Source organism: Sebastes fasciatus, chromosome 2 (assembly GCF_043250625.1).
Source record: "Sebastes fasciatus isolate fSebFas1 chromosome 2, fSebFas1.pri, whole genome shotgun sequence".
Lineage (NCBI taxonomy): Eukaryota > Metazoa > Chordata > Actinopteri > Perciformes > Sebastidae > Sebastes > Sebastes fasciatus.
This window is the reverse complement of record NC_133796.1, coordinates 40,842,969-40,869,079: the sequence shown is the minus strand read 5'-3', so window position 1 is coordinate 40,869,079 and position 26,111 is coordinate 40,842,969. Positions and strand designations below refer to the sequence as shown.

Here is a 26,111-nt window from a genome sequence, read left to right as displayed (position 1 = left end):
ATATAGTCACCGTTTGATAAAAATAACTTTTTTTAATCATATTTGCTCCATTTCTACCCACTGCAGCTTTAAGCGGGTCACTTGTACACATGAAAAGTGATAGAGGTTCGGCCGCTTTCTCCCATCAGCCCCTTTCACACAGCCTGTTCAAGGCAGAGATGTTGCGCCGTTATTCTTACATATTCATTTCATTCTGGTAAGAGCTGCCATATTTATTGCACACTTTTGTGAAATCTTCACAAAATATCTAACTATAATGTAATTCCTAATATTTTCCCAATATTTTCCTTCCATGGAACGGACCGTGTAATTATAGGCACTAATTACACTGTAGGTAAATTAGAGTGAGTGTTCAATTACACTGCATGCTAATCTTTTCGCCAGTGCACAGCAGGTCAGCTTCACTTGCTTTTAAAGTCAACACAACAAACTAAACTGACTAAAGCAACAGTCTATGTGGTTCTATGCCGAGTTTTGAGATATTTGCTTCTGAACCTTTGACCTCCACTTTGTGGTGCACAAATATTGAAAAGGGACATTTGAAAATTTCAACACTAAGGCGTATCTCCAGCAGCAATGTCCTTGTTGCAGTGGATTATCAACAACAACACCATCAACAGGTTTTATTGGAACTACTTTGTGCCAAAGAATCACCATAAAATGGCATGAATCCACGTGTAATATTTCAGTGCTTTGAGCAACACACATGAAAAAAATTCTCCTCTATTTGCTCCATTTTTCTTTTCAAATTTAAGTGAAATGACCCTTTAAGATTTCATTGAGGTCTGCCCAGAGATCACTGCTTCTCAGCCTGGGGGTCAGCATCTCCCTAAAGCACGGGGGTCCAAACTTTTCTTGCCAGGGTCCACATGGACAAACAAGACTCTTCATTCATCATATAAGTGGTTTGTAACAATATATACATACTTCGCGAAGGTTTATGTCATCACTGACGTTGTTGCTGCCGTATTTATTCCTAGATGGAGTGTTAATGGAGCAGCTACAATGTTAGCATAGCCTGGCACTGATCAATCCAAACTCCATTCAGAAAACAAGGCATTTTAAAAGTTGTTTGCTTGTCGTCATGGTAACAGACCTGACAAAGCATGAATTCTGTCTTTTTATAAATCAACATCATATATATATATATATACATATATCTCTCTCTGTGACTCCAAAACAGCGTTAGTGAGGACGTGGCCAGACCGGCGCCCCTCAGCAGTCGAGGCCCGGTGTGCAGCGGATCCGTGCGGCTTCGGAAGTGCACGTTCAGCTGCTGTGGAGACACGTTGCATTTGTTACTGATTCCCGAGGAAAGACCATCAAATAAAATATGTTTTCTAGCTTCCACCTCAGTAACAAACACTTCAATTCCACACTCGGTGAAATTCTTATTTTTTTGTTCCTTTTCCAGCTGATTTGCCGTTGTTATTGTTATTTGGACAATAGGTGACAACATGGCGCCTGTTTATAGTCATTTGCATAGTTATAATGGGAGGAGACAAGGCGGGCCAAGTGTCACGTGCAGCTGCGCCCAATTTCACGTAAATTGGGATGTATAAAGGAAAGGTGCGCAGGAACAGGCGTACGCACGGTTTTATACATGTGGAAATATCTGTGCTTATGTACTTTTCCATTTTTGTGAGTACGCCATCTTCCAGTGTGAAAGCTGCGCAGTCTTTTGTACATGAAGCCCCAGGACTTTTCGAAACCCCCGTAGAACTCTGACAGTTGGAGCTGCTGGTGGCGACTACAGAACGTATCATCACATCGCATTTTAATAAGCTCCAACTGCACGTCCTGCAGCACACCTTCCACAGCAGAGAAACAGTTTGATGTTCTTCTCAATGGCAGCGAAATCTTGAAAGGAGCCTGTTAAATTCTGATCAGTGAAGTGAGCACAGTCAAATATTTCCCTATTTTCACACCAATGTTGAAGTTTGGGCAACTGGATGTATTTCTGGCAGAGTTGTGGGAAGAGTGCAGCATTGTCATCAGTGCTTCGCCTCACCAGCTGATTAACATTTGAGGTTTGGGTGAAATCTCTTAACAGCTATCAGATGGATAATCCCCTCAGGATCAATAATCATAACTGGTTATCCCTTAATTTCACCCCTCACTCCCTATCTAACCATAGGGCCATTATCAGGTCAGAATTTCACTTTGTCCAACACTTTATTTTTATGGCCCTATCCCTGGCATTAACATGCATCTTGGGTGATACCCGGGGACCTCCATGCCGCCGACACCGCTGCCTTTGCCAGGCGACAATGGTGTACAGAGCTTCAGAGTGCCCGGGATGAGAGCGAGCAAGCAAGCGGGAATCATCTCCGGAACAAAAACACGACACATCTCTGACAATATGTTAAAAATGCACTTCCTGTGCCCAGTCTGATAGTCTGTAGATATGTAGCCTATAGATAGGATATATTTTAATAAGTTGTACCGACAGAATACAGTAGAGCACAGAGGCTGTTTCCATGCCGCGAAGCAGAGGAGCGCTTGCATCTGTCTATTCACTTGAGGAACTCCCGCGGATCCCAGCGGCACGTCAGTAGAGTAGGCGGTACTTAAAGGTCCCATATTGTAAAAAGTGAGATTTTCATGTCTTTTTTATTATAAAGCAGGTTCAAGTCCTATATGAATACTGTGAAAGTATCGAAACGCTCAATCCATGGAGAAATACACACAGCCCGTATTCAGAAACTCTGCATTTGAAACAAAACGTCAGGATTTCTGTAATTTTGTTATGTCACAAATCCACAACATATAGACCATTTCAAAGTTTTAAACGTAAACATACTAAATGTGTCCCAGTTTATTTCCGGTTGCAGTGTATGTAAATAACATCAGCTGACAGGAAGTAAACATGGACCCAAGCTGTTGCCTAGTAACGCAATTCCGTTGAAATGTGCTAAAATGGAGCGTTTCGGACTGAGGGTGAATACAGGTATATTCAGGCACAGTATGAAGAAAATTAAGTTTTTTTTTACATTACAGCATGTAAAAATATTCTAGTAGAAACACAAAATACAAGTATGAACCTGAAAATGAGCACGATATGGGACCTTTAATGTGGCCCAGGACACATTTGCGTACATATTGCTAAGAGAATGGGTCCATATGCGGTCCAGACCACCTCTGAATGTGGTCGATCAGACCTCAATGTGTCTTGAGTGCGTTCACACCTGTACTCAGAGCTGTCCTCTTATGATCCGATCACACAGGATGCATGTTAATGTCAGGTCTGAACAGGGCCAATGATTGATTTTCATTTCATGGTTTATTTGATAGGGACCAATACAATGTACATAGACAACTTAAAAACGACTATCTGATGCAAGTATCATAGTGCTTGTAGTGGATGCTAATTTGCAACACCTGTCCCTAGATGTGAGTGACAAATCATACACTATAGTATGCTAATCAAACTGCATCACATCTATCGTATCAAACATGGACCACTAACTGGATCAGATCCCGGTTAGACCAACATCAGAGGCCTGTACTATGACGCGAGTTCAACATACCCAGGGTATCTTCTTGTTACCTGTCTTCACTAACCCTAACAAACGAGATCACGCTAAGCGGTCCTACGACGCTGGTTATCAACTCGGTAAATCAACACAGAGTTTCTCAGTCTGGCTGTAAGCGCGTTCACACGAAGGGAGAGGTGTTTGCAGCATCTGACCAATCACAGACATGGACAAGTCTACTGTCAGCAGACAGACAGGCAAGGTGGCACATTTTACAAAGGAAGAAACTATATTAAACAAATACGAAGAAGTTAAACACATAATCCAGATTAAAATTAACCCAGTTGAAGCTTCCAAATGCAGGAAGGACAGCTGGCAAAAGAAAAAACTCCCCATGTGTGAATGCGTAAATTAACAGATTTATTAATGGAACACTCAAAAGTCAGATATAGTCGTTTCGATATAAATAGCTCTAAGAAATGTAATGGATGGATGGATTACACCTCAATATGCCCATTGACAATTATCAAGCGTGTATGACTATTTCAACCTTCTTTCAGCTGCGTCCCGTCTCCGGCGGTGTGAAACGAACTCAAGAGCAAGTAAAAAAATAAATGTAAAAATATAATTTAAAGCGGTAAACACCTAGAGCATAAATCCAGCTGTCCTTCTTGCATCTGTCAGTTTAAACTGTGTTGTTTTTAGTCTGGATTATGACTTAAACTTCTTCATATGTGTGTCATATTACCATACGATCTGCGCACCGAGCTCTGATTGGTCAGTAGGCGGTGCTTTTATACGAGTTGATCTGTTATCTGGAACATAACCTGCTCCGGAGCAGGTTAGCTGTTCAGCATCAGTTACCATGGCGATCTACCCCGGTAAGAAGTGATCCACCTTCGTAGGACGGAAAACCCTGAAGGGTTAACCCTGAAGTTACCTCGCTAACCCCAAATCCTGCTTCGTAGTACAGGCCTCTGCTGTAACATCAAATCCAAGACTGTGTCTACATATATGATGGATTGCCTACTACATGTCGAGTCCATTTCAAAGTAGGAAAGGATCCTATTTTTAATATGAGTGAATTCTCTACCTCAGACACATGTCCCATCTAGAAACACGCACTGGTTGGATGATTGTAACCGAGTTAACGCTGGATTGAAATAAAGTGTTGTTGTTGTTTTTTTATATCTGCTGACATCATGATATATGTTGAATATAAAATACATTTTTGCTGGAATGATTTTTGGAGGAAGAATTTTCTCCACAGCAGACTTTACAACATACAGTACGCCTCGCCGGTCTCTGTGCCAGCCCCCTCAACCAAGATATTAAGACTTTTATTGTTACAGCAATTTATTGGTTGATAATCTGAATGTGATGGAGTCTAGTTTTTCAAATGGAAGTCTGAGATTTGACTCGGTCACGGTTTGCAGTCTGACTTCTTTCTATGCAGATATACACGTGCACAAAAACTAAATAGTGTATGTTGATGTGTCTGCGCTGAGTTCATTCTAATTGTGAATTGTTCCCATTTTCTCCTATATCATACTGGCTAAATGATAGGGGCGTCCATACCACCATGTGCAGCCTGACACCGTAATCAATATGGCCTGTGAGTTATTTTAAAGGGACTGTTTGTTAACAGCTTCACCTGTGGCCGTTAAATCAACAAAAGTCAGCGTCCTGTTGCTCGCGCTTGTGCTCGCTCTACATAGACATGAACGAGCATCGCTCAACACAGTGAGGCGACACACGTCAGCTAAAACCACATATCACTCTATATTTCAGCTGCTTGGCAGTAATGTTAGCTGACCAGACGAAGGTCTCTCCATGAATCAATGCTGATCCTAGTGTTGGCTTTTCCTGCCTCAGCCTCCCGACCGCGGCCGGAGGGAACAGGGGAGACACCGGAGTTTTGGTCAGAGACGATAACGTTTCTCTCTGCGGAGCCCCGTCACTTCACAAGACACGGGAAACCTCTGTTGGTCTGGAGGAGCTGCAGCAGTTATTTCTGCACAAACGTCCACTGTTCATTCACTAGATATTCTCAGAGCTAAACTAACTCTTCTGCAGTGTGGAGTGTGCACGCATGCACGTGAGAGTGGAGCGAAAGAGTGAGAACGAGCGCGGTGTGTGAGTGAAGGCAGGCAGAGGAGCAGAGTACAGCAGAGACTCCGGCCCTGGAGACCAAAGCTACGGTCTCCCCCGCGTCCTCCGACCGCGGCCAACACTGTTTAACAGACGGGCTTCACTAAATACAACCAAGAGGTTTTGGTGCTTCCATGTAGTTTGTGTTGGAGTCTGAGTCTGAACAGCGTAGCCACACGTTAGCGCGCATGGGACACCGACCCGCATTGATTTATACGTGTAAGAAGTTACAAACAGTCCCTTTAAAATGCATTTCCTATTGTCAGTGCTCGGAGTCACTCTCACTATATGTGTAGACTGCTTGGGTGCTCTTTCCATACCAAAGAGGCTTTGCCAGTCTCTGACACTAGATGTGGCAGCAGTACCATGAAAGCCATGCAGGAGATTCCAGACAGCGACTAAAAGGCCTCACAGTCAAGAGAGAGAGACAGAAAGAGAATTTCTGAAGCTGTGGAGTTACAACCGATGGCGCTCCAACCATGACAGGTGAGCCGAATGGAATGGAGTCCCTGGTGTGCAGTGAAGTTAAAGCGTCTAGAAGAGAGGCCGTGAAATTGAATTGTATTATATATCAGTAAGTAATCTGTGCTATAGAGCCGCCCAGCTGGGTGATAAATACTATGGTGAAAGAGTGCTTATTCACCGGGGGTGATTATTTCGAAATATATATTTTATTTATTATTTCAACATTTGTAATCTGGATCAAAGGCCCTGTTCACACCTGGCATTAATACGCGTTTTCAGTGATCTGATCACAAGTGGACAGCTCTAAGTACGTCTGTTCACACCTGGCATTAGAATGCGTCTCCACATGTGACCACTTGTGATCAGATCTCACTTCCCCGCTCTATATGCAAATAAACACATAGTAAACACACGGCTAATACAGCAGCCGTTGTGACATAATATTACAGGAATGTCAGTAGTAATATCTTAAATATTTGTGAATATGGAACATTTTAATATCATTAAAATACCTCCATGCCGCCGACCCCGCCGCCTTTTCCAAGCAACAGCGGGGTACAGAGCTTCAGAGAGCCGAGAATGAGGGCGAGCGGGTGGGAGGGCGGGTAAGCGAGAGTCAGCTCTGTGCAGAGCACTGGGTCAAAAACACCGGCACAATACCAAGAGTATAGTCAAGGGGTCGGCAACCTGCGGCTCCGGAGCCACATGCAGCTCTTTAGCCCCTCTCCAGTGGCTCCCTGTGGATTTATAAAAAGGGAAATGGATAACTGATAACGACAGAGTATTAGGGCCACATTGAGGAAAAAAAGAATAAAGTCAGAATATTACGAGAATAAAGTCATAATGTTACGAGAAAAAAAGTCGGAATATTATGAGAATCAAATCAGAAGTTTAAGAGAAAAAAGTTGTAGTATTATGAGAATAAAGTCATAATATTAGTATATATATGTATAGTAGTATAGTAGTAGTAATTTTACGTGTTATTTTATTTTGTCTCGTAAAGTTATGACTTTATTCTCGTAATATTACGACTTTTCTTCTCGTAAAGTTATGACTTTATTCTCGTAATATTACGACTTTTCTTCTCGTAAAGTTATGACTTTATTCTCGTAATATTACGACTTTTCTTCTCGTAAAGTTATGACTTTATTCTCGAAATCTCTGATTTTTTTCCCTCAATGTGACCCCATACCTCACTGCAAATGTTTTGCGGCTCCAAACAGAGTTTTTTTTTGCCTAAAATGGCTCTTTTGATAGTAGAGGTTGCCGACCCCTGGTATAGTCTGATAGTCTGTCGATACACAGCCTATAGATATATAGATATATATAATAAAATACCGTTGTAAAGGCAGGTACAAGACCCCGCGGATCCAAGCGGGATGTCAGTTGTGTAGGCGGTCCTTAATGTGGCCCAGGACACATTTGCGTACAAACTGCTATAAGAATGTGGCCATATGTGGCCCAGACCACCTCTGAATGTGGTCTGAGTGATCGGATCTACATGTTGGGTGCATTCACACCTGTACTGAGACTGTGATTGGACTAATTCAATCAAATGGATTCAGACCAAATACCTGCACTAATGACACTCCCATCAGCCTCGCTATTTAGCAAATGTTAGTATGCTAACAAGCTAAACTAAGATGGTGGTATCCCTGCAAAACATCAGTGTGTTAACATTGTCAATAGGCTCGTTGGAGATGAACTGGGCCTTATCTGGAAAGTAGACGAGGTCAGGCGGCAGCCGCAGGGGGCGGTGACTAAAAGCTGCGGTCAAGTCGGATGGTTTCCAGCCGTTTCCAGCAGCCTTCACTGAATTTACAGGAAGTCACAGAGATAGTGACATCCTGTTAGATCTGTAGGCCACTTGTAGTTTTCAGATCACATTCTGATTTATTTATATTTGTTTGTAAATCTATGTGGAAATGTGCGTGTGTCTGGCGTTGGATTCTATCCTTTATTATTTTTATGTCCGCCTTGTAAAGCTCTTTGTAATAAACACTCGTTATGATAAGTGCTATATATAGATAACCTTCATTATTATAATAATTATTATTATCAACCACACAAGATGTGTTTGTTAACAGATGAAACCTTCATTGCACAACATGAGACTAATATCCTACAATCTAGCATTCAATATTACAATTACACAGAAAGTTGTGACTTTCTACAGCATGCGGTGTTTGCTGTCAAAACTAAGAGCCAATCAGCTCTTTGATCAGGCGCGAGCCAGGCATTTCCCATAATGCCCTGGGTCTTGCAGTCGGTGGAGAGCAACTGCGGCGCCTGGCTCTAAAAACTGCAGCCGCCTCGTGAGGTTATCGTTGCTCACGTGTGCATGACGTCAGAGCGAGTCGGCATCAAGTCGGACACAAATCTAACCGGCACTCATTGCGCGGCGATCGCCGGTGAGCGATTCTGCGCAGGCCTGGCTCATCTCCAACGAGCCTATTGTGATACAACACAGGCTCTCTATTATAAACTTTTAGTCTCCAAAGAAGCCAAACTGAGATACTAATGACATCACTATAATGTCATCCACAGCTCTGAATGATGATGACCTATTGCTTTGGGCTTCATCTCTGTACCAAACACGAACAGGAAAAGACACGCTGCATTTCATATTTGTCTGAGGTCAGGATTGACCTTTATTTGGACTAGTGTTACTATGAACTGAAATAAATGGTACAGTGCTGAGCTGCTAGAAAAGCAATAGATAACAGAAAACTGTCGTGAAATCAATCCTGACACTCTCTCAGTCCCTCTCCATTGTTCTAACCCTCCTGCTAAAGCCAGCAAGTTTCCTATTAAAAGAGGTTTAAATGAAGCAGATAATGTAAAGTAGGCAGTGTAAAATGATATTTAATGATGCTGCACAGAGAGGGAAAATAAAGTGCAGACACTGCAATGATAAAACTTGGATTCAAACTCTCTCATTCAGAATGAGCAGTCACTGTTGCTACAGTCATCTTATTCTCGAAGCCGTGAATGCAAGTCAGGTTCAGCTCATTGCATTGGAGATCTGTCATACTCTGATCCATGTCTCCACATTCAAATGCTACTGTAGGTTCATGAACCCACCAGTAAAAAATGAGCTACCAACTTCAGTCCTCCGTGAAAAACACAGTGCTCTCATTCATTTGAATGGAGTCAGTCTAATATTAAAGGGACTGTTTGTAACTTCTTACACGTATAAATCAATCCGGGTTAGTGTCCCATGCGCGCTCCCGTGTGGCTACGCTGTTCAGACTCAGACTCCAACACAAACTACACGGAAGCACCAAAACCTCTTGGTTGTATCTAGTGAAGCCCGTCTGTTAAACAGTGTTGGCCGCGGTCGGAGGATGCGGGGGATTCCGTAGCTTTGGTCTCAAGGACCGGAGTCTCTGCTGTACTTTGCTCCTCCGCCTGCCTTCACTCACACACCGCGCTCGTTTTCACTCGCTCAGCTTGCTCCACCTCTCACGTGCATGCGCGCACACTCCACACTGCAGAAGAGTTAGTTTAGCTCTGAGAATATCTAGTGAATGTACAGTGGACGTTTGTGCAGAAATAACTGCTGCAGCTCCTCCAGACCAACAGAGGTTTCCCGTGTCTTGTGAAGTGACGGGGCTCCTCAGAGAGAAACGTTATCGTCTCTGACCAAAACTCCGGTGTCTCCCCTGTTCCCTCCGGCCGCGGTCTGGAGGCTGAGGCAGGAAAAGCCAACACTAGGATCAGCATTGATTCATGGAGAGACCTTCGTCTGGTCAGCTAACATTAGCTGAAATATAGAGTGATATTTTGGTTTTAGCTGACGTGTGTCGCCTCAGTTTTGAGCGATGCTTGTTCATGTCTATGTAGAGCGAGCACAAGCGCGAGCAACAGGACGCTGACTTTAGTTGACTTAACGGCCACAGGTGTCACTGTTAACAAGCCATTTCTGATTCTTACAAATAGTCCCTTTAACTATAATAACATTTTTAAAAAACAATTCAGAACAGGAAAATTACAAATGACAGTGTAGCGATTCAACACTCAACTGCACAAATGACAACCTGAACACAATGAGCATTATACACACTTGTCAAAGCTTCTTCGATTTCTGCTAGAAAATCCTCACACAGACACTTCAGAACATCAACGACTGTGATCATCCAGCACGGCAGATATCACAGCATGCACTAACAAATGAAGAACTGTTGCCGGTGCAGTGCAGTGCAGAGAGATAAAGAGAGAAAGAGAGCCAGCCAGCGGAGGAATCTGAGGGCTTCTTACCTGCTTCCCTTCACATCCTGCACGGCTGCTGAAGGTATAGGATGGCGCCCGGTCTGCACTGAGGAACCGCTACGAAAAAGAGGGAGGAGAAGGAGGTGGCGAGGCAGGTGAGGAGTTGAGGGAGGGTGGCAAGTTAAAGAAAAGCTGCATCCTTCCTCTGCATACTGAACCCCACAAGCAGAGCAGAGCAGAGCAGTGCTGCACACTTCCCTGCTCCTGCTCCACTCTCGCTTTGTGTGTGGGTGTGTGTATGGCATCATAGCTGCTTAACTGGGGCTGTGAGATCCCTCAGTGAAACATGCCAGTGAGGTTTTGTACTTTCTATACATCTGAAACCTAAATATCTTTACGTGTATATAATATAGAGATAGCCAAATTCCATGTTTTGCATCTTTACTTCTACAAGGAGCTATATGGAATTATATTTTCAATTTAGGACTTATATGGATTGAGACTATATTTATTTAGTGTACAGATTTACAGAGATTTGTATAATCTGTATACCTGATAAATCTAAGGATATTCTATATTTTTCTTATTGTCATCAAATCAAAGGACCCAAATAAACTATGAATGTATCTACTAACAAGTATTGTCGGTGTGTGTGTATCCAAAACCTGATATATTGTATTCCTCTGTGCCATAGAGCTCCATTGTTGTCTAGAAACCATTAAAAACACATCAATGAGTCCTTCATCACCATGAACACACACCCACACACTGTAGTTTATTATGACTCAATCTCACATACACCGTCCTGCTGCTATACTATATGCATTTTTAAAAAATGGATCTATATATTTGTCAGCTGTTTTTAAAGATGTATGTCTTTAGTATGAACCGATGGACTTAGAGAGGTCAGAACGTATTGAGAGACAGGCTAATTGTTGGTTTGGGTCTTTTTATGGGATTTGTTGACGGTAAGAAATATATAGAATAGGACTTTAAACAGAGCTTAACTGAATATTGTCCGAGTCGGTGTCTGGACGCTGAGCTATGCCGGATATAAGTCAACAGTTGTTTGCTAACATGTTAGCTATAATGACCATATAAGCTGATATAGTATCCGTTGTGTATCTGCCAGTTCTTTTTTCAGCCCAATTGCACAATTTGATAATACAGCTCTAAAGGGACTTTTTTTTCTGTCATAACCCCTTTGACAAGGCTGGATCACCAACTTGGCAAAGTGGGCAATAGACCCTGGCCCTGAATCCCAGGGGTCCCAAAAGCCCCAGGCTTTCTATATGTCAGTGGGTTTGTGCTAATTTAATTGAAAATGTGTTAGGGAATATGCAGCACTTGAAGGGATAGTCTGGGTGTTTTTCAAGTGGGGTTGTATGACCTACTTCTCCATAGTCAGTGTATTACCTACAGTAGATGACGGTCGGCGCGCCCCCAGTTCGGAGAAGCAGACAGGAGTACCAGCACGGGAGCAAAACAATGTATCACAAAACACATTTAAGCCTCAGAAAGGCCCACTTAAAAGAATCAATATCAGTTTAAGTGTTTCCTGTTGCAGTGGATGTGAATAACATCAGCTGACAGGAAGTAAACATGGACCCACACCGTTGCCTAGCAACGCAATTCCATTGAAATGCACTAAAACGGAGCGTTTCAGGCAGAGGGTAATTACAGGCATATTCAGGCAGACAGTATGAGGAAAATAAAGGTGTTTTTTTTAACATTACAGCATGTAAACATGTTCTAGTAGAAACACAAAATACAAGTATGAACCTGAAAATGAGCAAGATATGGGACCTTTAAATCATAAATATACAGTGTAGTGTGTAGAATTTGCAATAAATGTACAGAACATATAAATATTCAACTAAACAAATACTAACAAATAGTTAAATGCATTCATTCAAAATCTTACTTAAAAAATTACAAAAGTATTAGCATCAAAATATACTTAAAGTAGAAGTAGAAGTGAGTAGAAGTACTCATTATGCAGAATTGCCCATTTCAGAATAATATATATTATATTATTGGATTATTATCATTGATAGATTATTTGTGTGTATTATTTAAATGTTGACATCTAGTGGTGTGGTTGCAGACTGCATCCAACTGAGTACGCCTCCGCTCAGTCCTCCCTTTACAAGACTGCGGTAAGGTGAGCTGCTGAGTGCAAAACCGTGTTGACGCTGTTCGCCCCGCTCAGAGGTCATCCATACCATAATAACACTACTTTCGGAACAACAGAAGTCAGACGGCGGCTGGCGGTGCCACAGTTTAGCGCTCATGTTACCGCAATGTCACGTATAGAGAACCTACGGTGGCCTTCAGGTGATGTAAAAACACAGATGGCTCTCTCTAGAGCCAGTGTTTGGTTTGTCCATTCTGGGCTACTGTAGAAAGATGGTGGAGCAACATGGAGGACTCCGTGAAGAGGACTCACTCCCTATGTAGATATGAAGGGTTCATTCTACTGTAAGCTACCGAAAACACGATTCTTAGTTCCAGGTGATTATACAGTACACTAATGAAAACGTAGTTATGAATATATATTCCATTTCTGCTAATAGATCCCCTGAAATGCTACACACTGGACCTTTAAGTGAATGATTTGAATAATTCTTCCACCTGAAATCAAGCATATTACTGCGGCCTACAATGTAGCCTTTATAAACTGTGACTTTACAGTAAATTGTACGAAAAGGCTGACATGTTAGCAAACTGGTAGCCTTCATGGATTATTTGAACATAGGGTCTTCTACAGTGAACTCAGGTCTGTGACTGATGATGTTGCTCACCTGAGCAAAGAGCTAATCCAACCTGCACCAGCATCTCACTACTGGTGGTGAAGACAGTGGTCCACGATTGGCACGAGGAAGAGTTCCGGTGTTGCACCAAAATCTGTGACCACAGAGGGGTCAGCAACATGAGGTCACCATTTCTGACGGCTGTCATCAGAAAATGTGACCCCACTGTACCTAACTTTTGCTTTTCTTTTAGATATTTGTGAATATATATTTAAAAAAAAAAATTTAAATACTATATTTATTGTTTTTTTGTTCATTTTGAAACAACATAACAAACATTCACAAACGTCCCCAATATAATAACATTCTCGGTACAAAGAAACTAAATGAACCTAATATTAATATAAAATAAGCCAGTATAGATACAGGAAAAACATATTATATACAAAAAATAGATAAACAAATAAAAATAATTTACACAAGTAAAAACATAATATATATATATATTTTTTTAAATAAAAAACAATTTAAAATTAAAAAGAATAAAATAAAATAAAAATCTATTTATATATACATATACACATTATATATATATATATACTGTATAAATATTAACATACATACACATATACGCACACGCAGTATATACACATAAAAAACCACATATAATCAATTAAAAAAATCTGTGTACAATTCAGTCATCATCCTATTCTATTTCCCATATATTTGAAGTAAAAATATTAAAATAATTTTTTTTTTAATTAACACTTTAGTTTTGTGTGTTTTCTGTCACGTATTCTCTGACATATGCAGGTAACAGTGGAGTCTCATTTCCTGACGACAGCCGTAAGAAATGGTGACCTCATATGTTGCTGGCTCCTCTGTGGTCACACATTTCTGTGGTCACACATTTCGGTGTAACACCGCCTGGTATAGTGGACACAGTTGGCCTGTTAGAAAGTGAATATATCTCAGCACAAACACTTTAACAACCAAACTTAAACCACTATGTAGCATTGATCTCAGCCTCGCATCCATCACTGCAGCAGTCTCTCACCAGTCTCTCTCTGTATAACATTAATTTATTCAAGCAGCCCTAAAATCTCGCGGTGCTTCCATTCAGACATCTTGCATTTGACTAAATCTGGTCTTGGAGAACATTTTCATTAAACACACGCTAGAGAGGCTCAATTATTCCAAACAGAAACAGCTTTTATTTCAGCGGTTAGAATCCAGACTAGTGTTCCTCCGTTAACGGATGTGAGGCGGTTGGACCGAGCCTCGCGTGCCAATCCCGCGGAGTTTAGTCGGTCTCTACCGGGGCTCTCTGCTCTCTGCTCTCTCTCTCTCTGTGGCCGTATTGTGCGTCATCTCATCTCCATCGCTGCCGTTTGGTTATTTTTCTCCATTGAGGAAACATGGCAGCTCCCGCCGCGGTCAACCCGTCCGGTAAGTCAGTACCGGGTGTGTTGGTGGAGGAGAACCGGACCGTTAACTAACGTTCATGTTGATGTAGAACAGAGAAAGAAGCTGCTTTTATCTTCCGACTGTTGCTGAAGCGGCGCCAGGCCGCCGAGCCTGAGCCTCAGCCTGGCTCAGAGTGTGTCTCAGGCTCAGTCTCTGGCTCCAGCATCCATCATCCCCCTTCCCCCACCGAGCCTCACTGAGCCGCCGCTCCGCTCCGCTCACTAACCCGCTATTCTGCACTGCTTTGTGGACAGCTGAGGGGTCTAAACGACCTGGTTGTTGTGTATTTATATGCATTTACTGCCGTGTGGTATGGTATTTGTGCTCCGGTGTTTCCTCGGTAAAGATAGCTCAATGTGTTCATGTCGCCGACACTAAGCTTTCCTCACTCCGTGATACAAAAGGTTATTTTGCATATCGTGTCCCTGCAGCTCTACAGCTCTGCTGCCCTTCATGTTGTGTGTTACACCGGAGACATTAACATGTTGTAGAAGAGAGGCAGACACTCTCAGTATGTCTCTGTTCCTCTCCTGTTGATTCATTAGTGCACATAGAAAAGGTTTAGATGTGTTCTCCATGTACTGCTTTCATGGACATAGCAAAACCGTATTTTAAAATCTGCAAATATGTAATAACCGTATGTCATTTGAGGTAACTTTGTACCGGAGAGAACACAACACGGTTCCTTTATAAAGGTGCTGCAGTCCGGCGTCCAGCCAGCAGACAGTAACATGGTTCTGAATAATAGGTGAACTTTCACAATACCCCGCTGTTGACTCAGTGCTGTTCTCGGTGAGCATCGGGGAATAGTGTGAACCACTAATAAAAGTTAGGATTATATAGAAATACGTGATCCTTGGTTGGTCACACGTTTACCGATTTACTAGAATTCAATATTAAAGTGTAACGTGTCTCACGTGCAGCTCTGCGTGCTATGTACGTTTCCGGATAAACAAAGAAATAGTAAATTGTTAAATATTTAAATGGAGTCTGGCGGGATGTTCTCCCAACGCTGAGCTGCTGAAGCTGATGTTGCTCCTGTGAATTTAGTAGAACAGGTTTGTACAGCGAAAAGCACGAGACTCACTTCAATTTGAATATATTAATATAATCACAGTTTATTTGTCTCACCACCAGTTTAGACAGCAAATTAAGTTTAATACATATACTGTAACCATCTTGCTGTCATTACTTTGTTTATAGTCAGCTTGGTAATTACACAGATAATGCAGTTCATAATTTTTAATATGGCCTGAGTCAACTGCCAGTACATTGAATTAATTACAGTTGAATTTAGTAATTGTACAAAATGTACTGTAGCAATTGCATGTCAGTCTGTGGATATGCCTTAACGTTATTATTATTCAGCATCATTAAACAAAAAAATCATTCCACATGGCAGCTTTTGCTTCTCGCCTCTCCGACTAGGATTTATAATAATAATAATAATAATAACAATAATATAAATAGCATATGGGTATTCGAATAACAAATGATCTGTCCAAATTGTGAAAGTTAATTATTCTTGTGTAAAGGACAGTCTCTCTGAGCGTGTGAGAACTCCATATGAAAACGTGTCAACCATACACTCTGTGCCACTTCATTGGCAATGTAAATGAAACGGGAATATAAATAAAGAATTGTCTGGTTATTGGCACCTTGGCTGCATACAGAGTGTTGAGATGAGGTGTTGTTAGAATGAACAATGAACAGATGAGAAAGTAACCCTGTCAGATAAAAGAAGGGCACTGTGAGAAGACAAAAATAAATTCTTCCTCTTTCTCGTTTAAAGAGGACATATTATGCTTATGTTCAGGTTCATACTTGTATTTTGTGTTTCTACTAGAACATGTTTACATGCTGTAATGTTAAAAAAAAACACCTTTATTTTCCTCATACTGTCTGCCTGAATGCGCCTGTATTTATCCTCTGCCTGAAACGCTCTGTTTTAGCTAATTTCAACGGAAATACGTTGCTAGGCAACAGTTTGGGTCCATGTTTACTTCCTGTCAGCTGATGTCATTTACATACACTGCAACTGGAAATAAACTGGGACACATTTAGAATTTTTATGTTTAAAACCGTGTAATGGTCTAAATATTGTATATTTGTGACATCACAAATGGACAGAAATCCTGACGGCTTGTTTCAAATGCACAATTTCTGAATATGGGCTGTGCGTATTTCTCCTTATATTGAACGTTTCAATACTTTCACAGTATTTATATAGCACTTAAACCTGCTTTATACTATAACAGACATGACAATCTCACTTTTTACAATATGGGACCTTTAAAGAAAAGGCGGCCTGTCGGTCAAGCAGATGAGAGTAATAGGCTATATCTTGAATGGCAGCAGCATAGACCCCTCCAGGCCGGGGACAAACCTATTGCTTTAATTATTATCCCCTGCATGTTATGTTTGTTGTGATGTAATAATCCACTCAGATGTTTGAGGGAAGCGTGCAGTGAGAGCTACGTGCAGCTCCTCTATCCGCTGATGAAACCCAGTTAGCATTAAGTCATGCCTAATGCTGCTGCTGTTGCTGCTGTAGCCAGAGGAGGACAAAGTTAGCCCGCTGATCTGTGATCAGCTTTACTGTTTCCCCTGGTATGGCAGTACGGTCAGGTGCGTTGACCTCAGACCAGGGATGTGGGAATGCTGTGTCACTGCAAGATTATCTCCAGCTGGCCGTCACCCAGATCCAATTGGTGTAAGAGCATGTGAAACATGACAAGTGAAATTATCTAATGAGGGCTGCGTGTTTACAGAGGACAACGATGATTTCAGGACCATAAAATATACAGATATGTACAGAAAGAACACGGTCAAGTATGAATGATTTCTCCTTTAATTCATTTGTCAATTAACAGAAAATGAATCCACACCTTTTTCAATAGCTGATTAATTATTCAAGTAATGTATCAACTAAAAATGTCAAACATTCCCTGATTCCAGCTTGTCATTTTGTGAGGATTTGCTGCTTTTCTGAATATCTTTGAGTTTTGGACACAACAAGACATTTAAACGTGAGCATTTTTCACACATTTTACTGACTAAACAATTAATAATCAGCAGTGCAATTTGTTGGTTTGTGGCAGCCTATTCATGAACTAGGGATGCTCATTTAGAAAGATTTTCTTAACCGTTAACCGACCCTCGTTAACCGATTATTAACCGCTAACCGACAAGATTTGTGCCTCGCATGCAGCAGTGTACCAGCTGCAGGAGCACAACAGATATTGGTTGACGGGAGTCCCCAGTTCACCGTCCGGGAGCGTTAACTTAGCATCTACGATGCTGCGTGTAGTGTCGCGGACATGCAACCACTTTCCCAGTAAAAGTCTCCACTGCACATTTAGTTTAGTTTAGCAGGTTGTCAGCTGTGTGTCTAAGATTTTGGCCAATCACAGGTCATTTCAGAGAGAGAGCGTTCCTATTGGCTGTTCATTCAACGGAGGCAGCTGTCAATCACTTACTGTAATGCCTATTTCTCTCCTCAAATGTTTTCAGAAACATCTTGTAGTGTACTGTTTAGCTGTAAAATGAGAAAGTTTGCTCCGGCTGGTGGGCGGTGCTTGGTATTTCCTCAACAGATCTCAACATGGCCTGCGGGTCACAAACCTTTTTGTTTTACACCTAAACAATACACTACAAGATGTTTCTGAAAACATTTGAGGAGAGAAATAGGCATTACAGTATCAGAATATTGATTCATGTTTGATCAGCGCTGCCTAGTTTGACCAGAGTTTCTGAGTGATTGACAGCTGCTCAGAGACGGCAGACTCCAGATTAGCTCTGATTGGTTGTTTTCCTCCGGTCTGTGAAATCTTGCAGATGCCGTTAGGAGCACTGGAGGACACTGAGGCACATGATTTTTTTTCAGATTACCTGTCTCATGCACTACTGTCAGGATATAGTGACCAATTTATAAAAATAACTTTTTTTAATCATATTGGCTCCATTTCTACTCTCTGCTGCTCTTAAAGCATCACCAATAATGCATTTAAGATGACAGCTGAACAGGCTATATTGATATGTTGCCATGTTGCCAAATTATTTGCAAGGATTAGTTGCTTTATTTGTTCAGCTTTGTGTGTGTGTGTGTGTGTATTGACACAGTGAGATTAGTGCTGAAATTGTTCTTTACATTGATAATCATATTGTTAGTATTAGAATGGCTTCCGTTGCATTCACGTGTGAGACTGTTTTGCCTTTATGATTTCACCTCTTTTCAACCCTCTGAGATGGTATTGAGCTATTTATTAGGTAACATGAGGGGACTTTAATTTGCTTATGGTGTTATTTGGTGATCTTTAATTGCTTATTTCAATTCTGTCAAGTATTTTTCTAAATCATTTTAGTGTGCAAAATGTAAAAAAAGAATAATGGCAAATCTCTGTTAAAATACCCAGAGTTCATTCACAAAAATATCATGAATCAAAAACTGCCTTGAACCAGCTATGTGTGGGTTTTGTAGTGGAGAAATGATTATTGATGAATTGTAAGAATAATTCACTGATCAAATAATCAATTGTTTCAGAAAGTGTCAAACATCAAAGTCTTAGAAACATGTAGACATTTTTTAAAGGCCAAGATATTCAGCAGCACAATGAAAAATAAATCCTTTCAGACAGATGAAAGGCAGACAGACAGACAGACAGGTAGACAACATTAGAGGTTTAGATAAACTCTAATTGTTAAAGAGATAAATAATACAGTACTAACATTCTACTCATTTGTCATGCATTTCTATTAGTTTGCACTTAGTTGGTTGTGTTTTAGTACTATAGAAACTACTTTGAATATACAGTATATATATATCCTTTATTTAACCAGGTAAAAAACTCATTGAGATTAAAATCTCTTTTCCAAGAGTGGCCAGAGGTCTGTACCAGAAGCAGGATTTGGCGTTATAGCGAGGTAACTTCAGGGTTAACCCTTCAGGGTTTTCCGTCCTACGAAGGTGGATCACATCTTACCGGGGTAGATCGCCATGGTAACTGATGCTGAACAGCTAACCTGCTCCGGAGCAGGTTATGTTCCAGATAAGAGATCAACTCGTATAAAAGCACCGCCTACTGACCAATCAGAGCTGAGTGCGGTGATTGTATGATAATATTACACACATATATGAAGAAGTTTAAATCATAATCCAGACTGAAAACAACACAGTTTAAAATGACAAATGCAAGATGGACAGCCGGCCTTATTCTGCTTTGAATTATGTTTTTATATTTATTTTTTTACTTCCTCTTGAGTCCATTTTACACCGCTGGAGACGGGGAACGTTAAATTAATAAGTCTGTTAATTTACGCATTCAAACATCGGGAGTTTTTTCTTCTGCCAGCTGTCCTTCCTGCTCGTTGGCAATTTTAGTCTGGATTAAGTGTTTAACGTCTTCGTATTTGTCTAATATAGTTTGCTCTTCCTTTGTTAAATGTGCCGCTCTGCCTGTCTGTCTGCAAGTCTGTAGACTTGTCCATGTCTGTGATTGGTCAGTAGACTTGTCCATGTCTGTGATTGGTCAGATGTTGCAAACAACGCCCCGTTCATGTGAACGCGCTCACAGCCAGACTGAGAAACCCTGGGTTGATTTACTGAGTTGATAACAACCTTCGTAGGACCGTTTAGTGAGATCTCGTTTGTTAGGGTTAGTGAAGCCAGATAAGGAGAAGATACTCTGGAGATGTTGAACTCACTTCGTAGTACAGACCTCTGGCCAAGAGGGCAGCACAGACATTGTTACAACAATAAAAACAAACAATACAAAAGCAGACAAATACAACTGTCACACACCACAAGTGAACGAGCATGACATCCAGTTTGTATGCAACACAAACAAATTTGCTATAACACACAAACAGGTCAATTTCAAAACAATTCAGTGAGAATATCAAGAGCAATCACATCGACCTATAGTGCCACTTTCTCCATCCTTTAAAGTGGACTTAAATCCCCCCATACATTAGTAATCAGCTCTGACAATTTCAGGTCCTTCTGTACATTATTCCAGGAAGAAGGAGCAGCGTATTTAAAAGCTTTTTCTGCCTAGCTCCATTCTAACCTTTGGGACCAACATCTGTAGTATGTCTGTGTGTGTTTGTGTGTGTATTCCCTTTGGAGGATTAATTGTCCTTTTTGCATGGTAAATGTCCTGAGGCTGTTTGATAGACTTGGTGGTTTGGGAAAAGACATGTGGAGGGAAGAAAGAATGGATACCAGGGGAAGAGAAAGAATAGAAACAACCTTGTCTGAGGGAGAGCAGTGATTGAAAAGGAGAAAGTATGCAACATTCCCCCTGGTCTGCCCACAGGCTCATTAATGCATTTGACCTCAGGGCTTTTTAGCTTTTGGCTGTGTGAAGATGTGACTGAGTTAAAACCTGGCTTCTGATCCACTGTAGCTATGTGCCTTTAAGACACTGCACCAAAGAAAAACCTGAAACACTTGCTATGCATTTAAAGGAATGCAGAGATTATCAACTTCCCCAGTAATAGACAGCTGGAAGACTGTTGCTTTTAGTGCTCCATGCCAATACTTTAGCTTCGTTGTGCTGAGTGACAGTGACACTAGGTCACTTTTTGGTACTGACAGTAAGCAGCAAGTATCAGAAACTGTCAAGCAATGGTGTGACCTATTTTATCATTCATATTGCGGTAATTAATCAGAACATTATCGTCATTATTATTATTATATAGTACTGTAAACTATATATATCAGTAGAGGCTGGTCAGTAGAGGCAGAGGAGGTTGCTCCTCTATTTTTTGAGAGGCAAGAGGGAGATCAAATACTGTATAAAAGTAATTGGTTGAAATAAACCATTACATAATCTCAGTATCATTTATAAAAAAAAAATGTCTTTTTTGGAAAAAATGCATTATCCAAATCCTGATTAAAATGCTTCAACAGCAACACCTGCAGGGCAGAGGGGAAAGGGCAGCCTGTGTGTGTGAAGTGGCTGTGGGCATCGTGGGGGGTAGAGGAGGACGGCAGGTCCTAATCCTTCCCAAGGACAGGACCTCTCCTATCAATTCAATCCATTTCCTCTTTTCATGCTTATCTGTGATTGGCCAAAACATGTTTTTCCTTCATTGAGCTGTTGCTAGTTACTAGTGTTAGCTAACACAACAGTTAGCTTGTTGTAGCAGCCCTGAAGGACCCGTACATCAGTCCGTCGCCCCGTCTCGCCCGCACCGTCGGGGAGGTGGAGCGTGAGGACCAGAAAGATGGTGACGAGAGGTTAACGTCCGGTGCCGTAAAGTGGTATCGGTGCCGTTGTATCGGAGCCGTTTAGCGAGTACGAGTACGTGAGCACGGTATCGGACCTGATACCCGATACTGGTATCGGTATCGGTGCATCCCTAGTTCTAGGGAATGCTAATTTTGAATCTTTTCTATAACCAATAATCGACCCGTTAACCGATTATTAACCGTTAACCGACAAGATTAGTGCGTTTCACGCAGCGCTGCTATTTTTAGTGCCTAACAAGCCGCCCAGCTGCAACGAAAAACTGATCCACAAACAGGTTTCCATCATTTATCGCCAGCTGCAGTGTATGAGCACAACAGAGTACTGAGTCCCCAGTTCACCCATCTGGGAGAGTGACCGTAGCAGCCATGACACTACGTGTACTGTCCCAATAAGTCTCCACCACGTCAATGACTGCAAGGTTGTCAGCTGTTTGTCTGCCTGGCGTACTCAGTGAGCACGGCGTAACTTTAGCGAGTGTCCGGTCGAGAGACAGACCGTGTGTGTGTGGCGGCGAGTAATCCAGGAATTTTCTTGTGAAGCACGTATCGAGGCTTGTATTGTTTTAGAACAATGACGTCATTGAAGACGCCCGAAGCCGAAATACAGTTGAGAACTTATTATTTCTGAATAAAAATGAAAAAATGTCTCCCATCCATCATTTTCCTTTAGTTACTCAAGCACATTCACTGCCCTCTGTCCACTTAAACCACGGCCACATATCTGGAATATATCTGCCTGTTTGACCAATAGGTGGTTTCATGTGCACATGAAGCCCAGATGAAGCCTCCTGGCTCATGGTTGCGAACCAATTTGCTGGCGTCAGTGCTTCATGAAGCTTCATCTCGCCATCACTAGTTGTTGGTGGCGTTACAGCAGTGAACGTAGCAGTGGCAGTGTGTGTACAGTTTATTTGTCGGTGAATAAACGCTACTGCTCCCGTGTCTTGCCAGCTGATTAAAGTGAAGGCGGTTAGCCCTGGCGTTAGTAACAACTCCGGCTCAGACTCTCTTAAGGTGGGCTGTTAAGGTGGACCAGCTATTCTCCTTTAAGTGACAAGCTGCTCCTCTGAGTTTTGCTCAGCTTTGTATTTAATCTTTAAAGTTTATTTTAACCGTTTAACCGATAGCATTAATCGGTTAAAATTCTCAATGTAAGTTAACGGTTAATTATTAACATCCCTAGTCTGTTCAGAACACGGTGGCTTACGGTGGCAACTGGGATTTTTGTGCTGGTTTACAGCTTTAAGAGAAAAAAGACTAATCGCCGATCCTGCTTTTGATTTCGATGATCGAGATCTGATTTAGAATCCAAAACGTTACACCCCTAGTAGACTCTCATGCAATGGTTTCACATTTTCTCCATTTTCAGGCTGGTTTTGTGAATTTCGAGCTAGTCATGGTTAACTGTTGTGTAATAGTGATACACGTAACCCAGAGAGGTTGGAAGGAGATATACGTTTCTAAAACGTTACGTTTCTTCGTAAAAACCTGTGAGCTAACAAAGCTTGCAGAGTACGTTACCGTTAGCTAGCGTTAGCACTTCTATGCTACGCTAGTTATTGAAGGTATACTGAATGTATACACATGCTTCTTTTGCTTTGTAACAGTCAATAAAGACCTACCTGGCTTTACAGGGACAGCGTTGCTCCATCATTTCATTGTCTTGTGTCTGGATCACCAGGTGATGCTGGTTCACGTTTACACTGTGATCTGAAGGCTTTAGCTTCTGTCTTTATCTTTTGAACCTGTTATTGCTGCTGAATCACTTTGATGTTCTGGATATATCCTTCAATACATAGTGGAGACCCTTCTCTCTGCTTCTCTCTGAAATCTCTTTTCCAAAGATGAGATCATATTTATGCAGTCAGTGACTGTGTGGCTCTATGGTAGCTCTGACAGCTTGACGGAGTAGCAGCGGGGGGCGGGGCTTAGCAAAGGGTCAATTAAGGGCATTGCCGCTTTGAGTGACAGGTGGGTGTCGTCTCTGGTCACTAGCTGCTAGCTGTCTCCTCTGCTGCGCCACCTGGGCCCGCCTCAGTTTCACCCACGACCCACCTCTTTGCCTATCTTTGGATTAGCCGGGGGTTAGGCTGCGTCGTCAGTGCCGAGATGGCGACGGCCGGAGCCACCCACTTTGAGCTTCACCACGGCTCTTCAGAAACCCATGGGTGACATCACTGATACTACACCCATATTTGATACAGTCTAGGGTTTTGACTGAGATCATAAACACATTGGCATTTTGTTAATTAGCAGAGACACAGGGGAGGAACTGTGTCAAACCCAGTTTATGACACAGCCCCACTGGGGACATGTGGAGGATTGTGGCTTCAATGTTTTCATAATTTGGCAGGAAAGGTGACCAAATGGGACTCACTTTAAAAAGTCCATGTATTTCTTTATGGCACAGGTGTAACACTTTGAATGGTGAAGTGCACCATGAGTTGTAGCCTACTTTTCCAGTGCCTATTTAGACTGGTAGGAGAAAGGCAGCAGTGTGTGTGTGCTGTTCCTGCCAGGCTGAATGACCACACTGATTGTCAGATGAAGCTGTCTCTTCATCAGATTACGCTAGTTTAGAAGCGTGTGTTACTCAAACCCACTTCATGAATGAATGATGGAAAACTGCTGCTGGGAAGGCCCTGCACTGCAGTGTGAGTGTGTTTCTCTGGAAAGACGTAGGGGGAGTGAATGCACACTGTATCAAATATTAACTATGGTACTTGGTGCACTGGGGCATAGCGGAGGGTTTGTTTGGCCGATCCATTGCGTCTGGCTAAATGAGTGAGTGAATAGAGCAGAGAGATGAAGGGAGGGAAAACAGCAAGGCAAATAGAATGGATCGGTGTATGAGCAAGGAGGAAAGTATGCTTTGAGAGAGAGAGCCTGTATTTCACTGGCGTCATTACTGAATAAAATCTTAGTCAAGGGCCTGTGTGGGAAAATGTGTGTGTAAATCAAAACATCATCAGATAGAATGTGGTGTCCAGGCTGCTAATAGAGCCCTATGGCTACACTATGTACTGTAGGTCTGTGTATATTGATTGCTCTACACATCTCAGTCCTATGGGATGTGGTGTTGACAAGTGTAGGGCTGGGTATTGGTAGCACTCCATACCTTTAAGGTGTAATAACCCAGTACCAAGTAGGGATGGGTCGTCCTGTCTTAAAAGATATATATATTTCCCCTTGTTTTGACCGTCGCAGGCGCTGCCTGGTAGTAACGTTACTACCGGTAAAACGCGTGTGGCACATTCAGTTCGGCTCTTTTCTGTCAGGGCAAGTGTGTGTGTGTGTGTGTGTGTGTGTGTGTGCAAGCGGCGCCGCACTCCTAGTAGTTTCAGCTGGTATATCAGCGGTTCGAGCAGCGGAACATCTTGTCATTATGCGGGGGGTATGGAGGGGTATGCAGGGTATGTGTCAATTTTCGAAAAATCATCAACTAGTTCGCAGTGATTTGAATAGTGTTTTTTGCTTGGAATGTACATCCCTAGTACCACGTATATCAAAACTTCTCCAGTCATGGGTGCCTGGTTAGCTCAGTTGGTAGAGCGGGCGCCCATATATGGCCAAGGCTCAGTCCTAGCCGCGATGGACCCGGGTTCGAATCCGGCCTGTGGACCTTTCTGCATGTCATCTCTCTCTCCCCCTTTCCAAGTCTCTATCCACTGTCCTATCAATGTTTACTGTCGAGCTGCAAAATGGGAAAGTTTGTTACGTGGCCGCCACGTTGAAAACAGTTGAGCCAAAACCAAGCACCGCAGCTCCAGCTAAGCACTCAAATATGTTTCTGAAAACATTTGAGTTGAGAAATAGGCATTACAATAACAGAATATTGATTCATATTTGATCAACGCTTCCTAGTTTGATAGTTTGATTGAAGTTCTCTAACTTTGCCGGCAGTGATTGACAGCTGCGTTAGAGACTCCTCGACTCTGATTGGTTGTTTTTCTGTGGGCGTGGTGGAATCTTGCAGATGCTATTAGGAGCGCTAGGAGCAGGCAGAGGATCATGATTTTTTTCACAGATTATCTGACTCGTGCACTGCTGTCGGGATATAGTGACAGTTTGAGCAACTATGACAACTGCGACTGCAGCTTTAAGTCATGTTTCAATCAATAATGACAGAAATGTGCTGTTTCCAGCCTCACAGATGAGCATTTCCTGCTTCAGTTTGTCATATAAAGTCTTTGTGTTTTTAGCTGTTGTTCGAACAATTCAAGCCATTTGGAGAGATCATTTTGCAAATATTTGCACTTCTGACTGTTTTGGGGAATTAATTGATTACATGATTTACTCAAATATTTGAAATGACATGGTTAAAACCAGTTA

The 26,111-nt window shown here is 42.0% G+C and overlaps 2 protein-coding genes across 5 annotated transcripts in view; one reads left to right on the top strand and one right to left on the bottom strand.

The window, feature by feature from the left end:
* ctxnd1 (cortexin domain containing 1) overlaps positions 1-10,750 on the bottom strand; it is a 45,950-nt gene extending 35,200 nt beyond the window's left edge. Inside the window, exon 1 of the mRNA XM_074624831.1 lies at positions 10,353-10,750. The gene's annotated coding sequence lies outside the window, so the exon portion shown is untranslated. The remainder of the gene's footprint in view (positions 1-10,352) is intronic.
* A 3,390-nt stretch (positions 10,751-14,140) lies between these two features.
* arnt2 (aryl-hydrocarbon receptor nuclear translocator 2) overlaps positions 14,141-26,111 on the top strand; it is a 105,352-nt gene continuing 93,381 nt past the window's right edge. For 2 of the 4 annotated variants that reach the window (XM_074624662.1, XM_074624638.1), the window contains exon 1: positions 14,143-14,506. In XM_074624662.1, the coding sequence (XP_074480763.1) occupies positions 14,476-14,506 (31 nt within the window). In that variant the 5' untranslated portion in view covers positions 14,143-14,475. Of the gene's footprint in view, positions 14,507-26,111 lie in introns of all 4 variants that reach the window. The other 2 variants (XM_074624647.1, XM_074624654.1) reach the window with 2 other exon arrangements.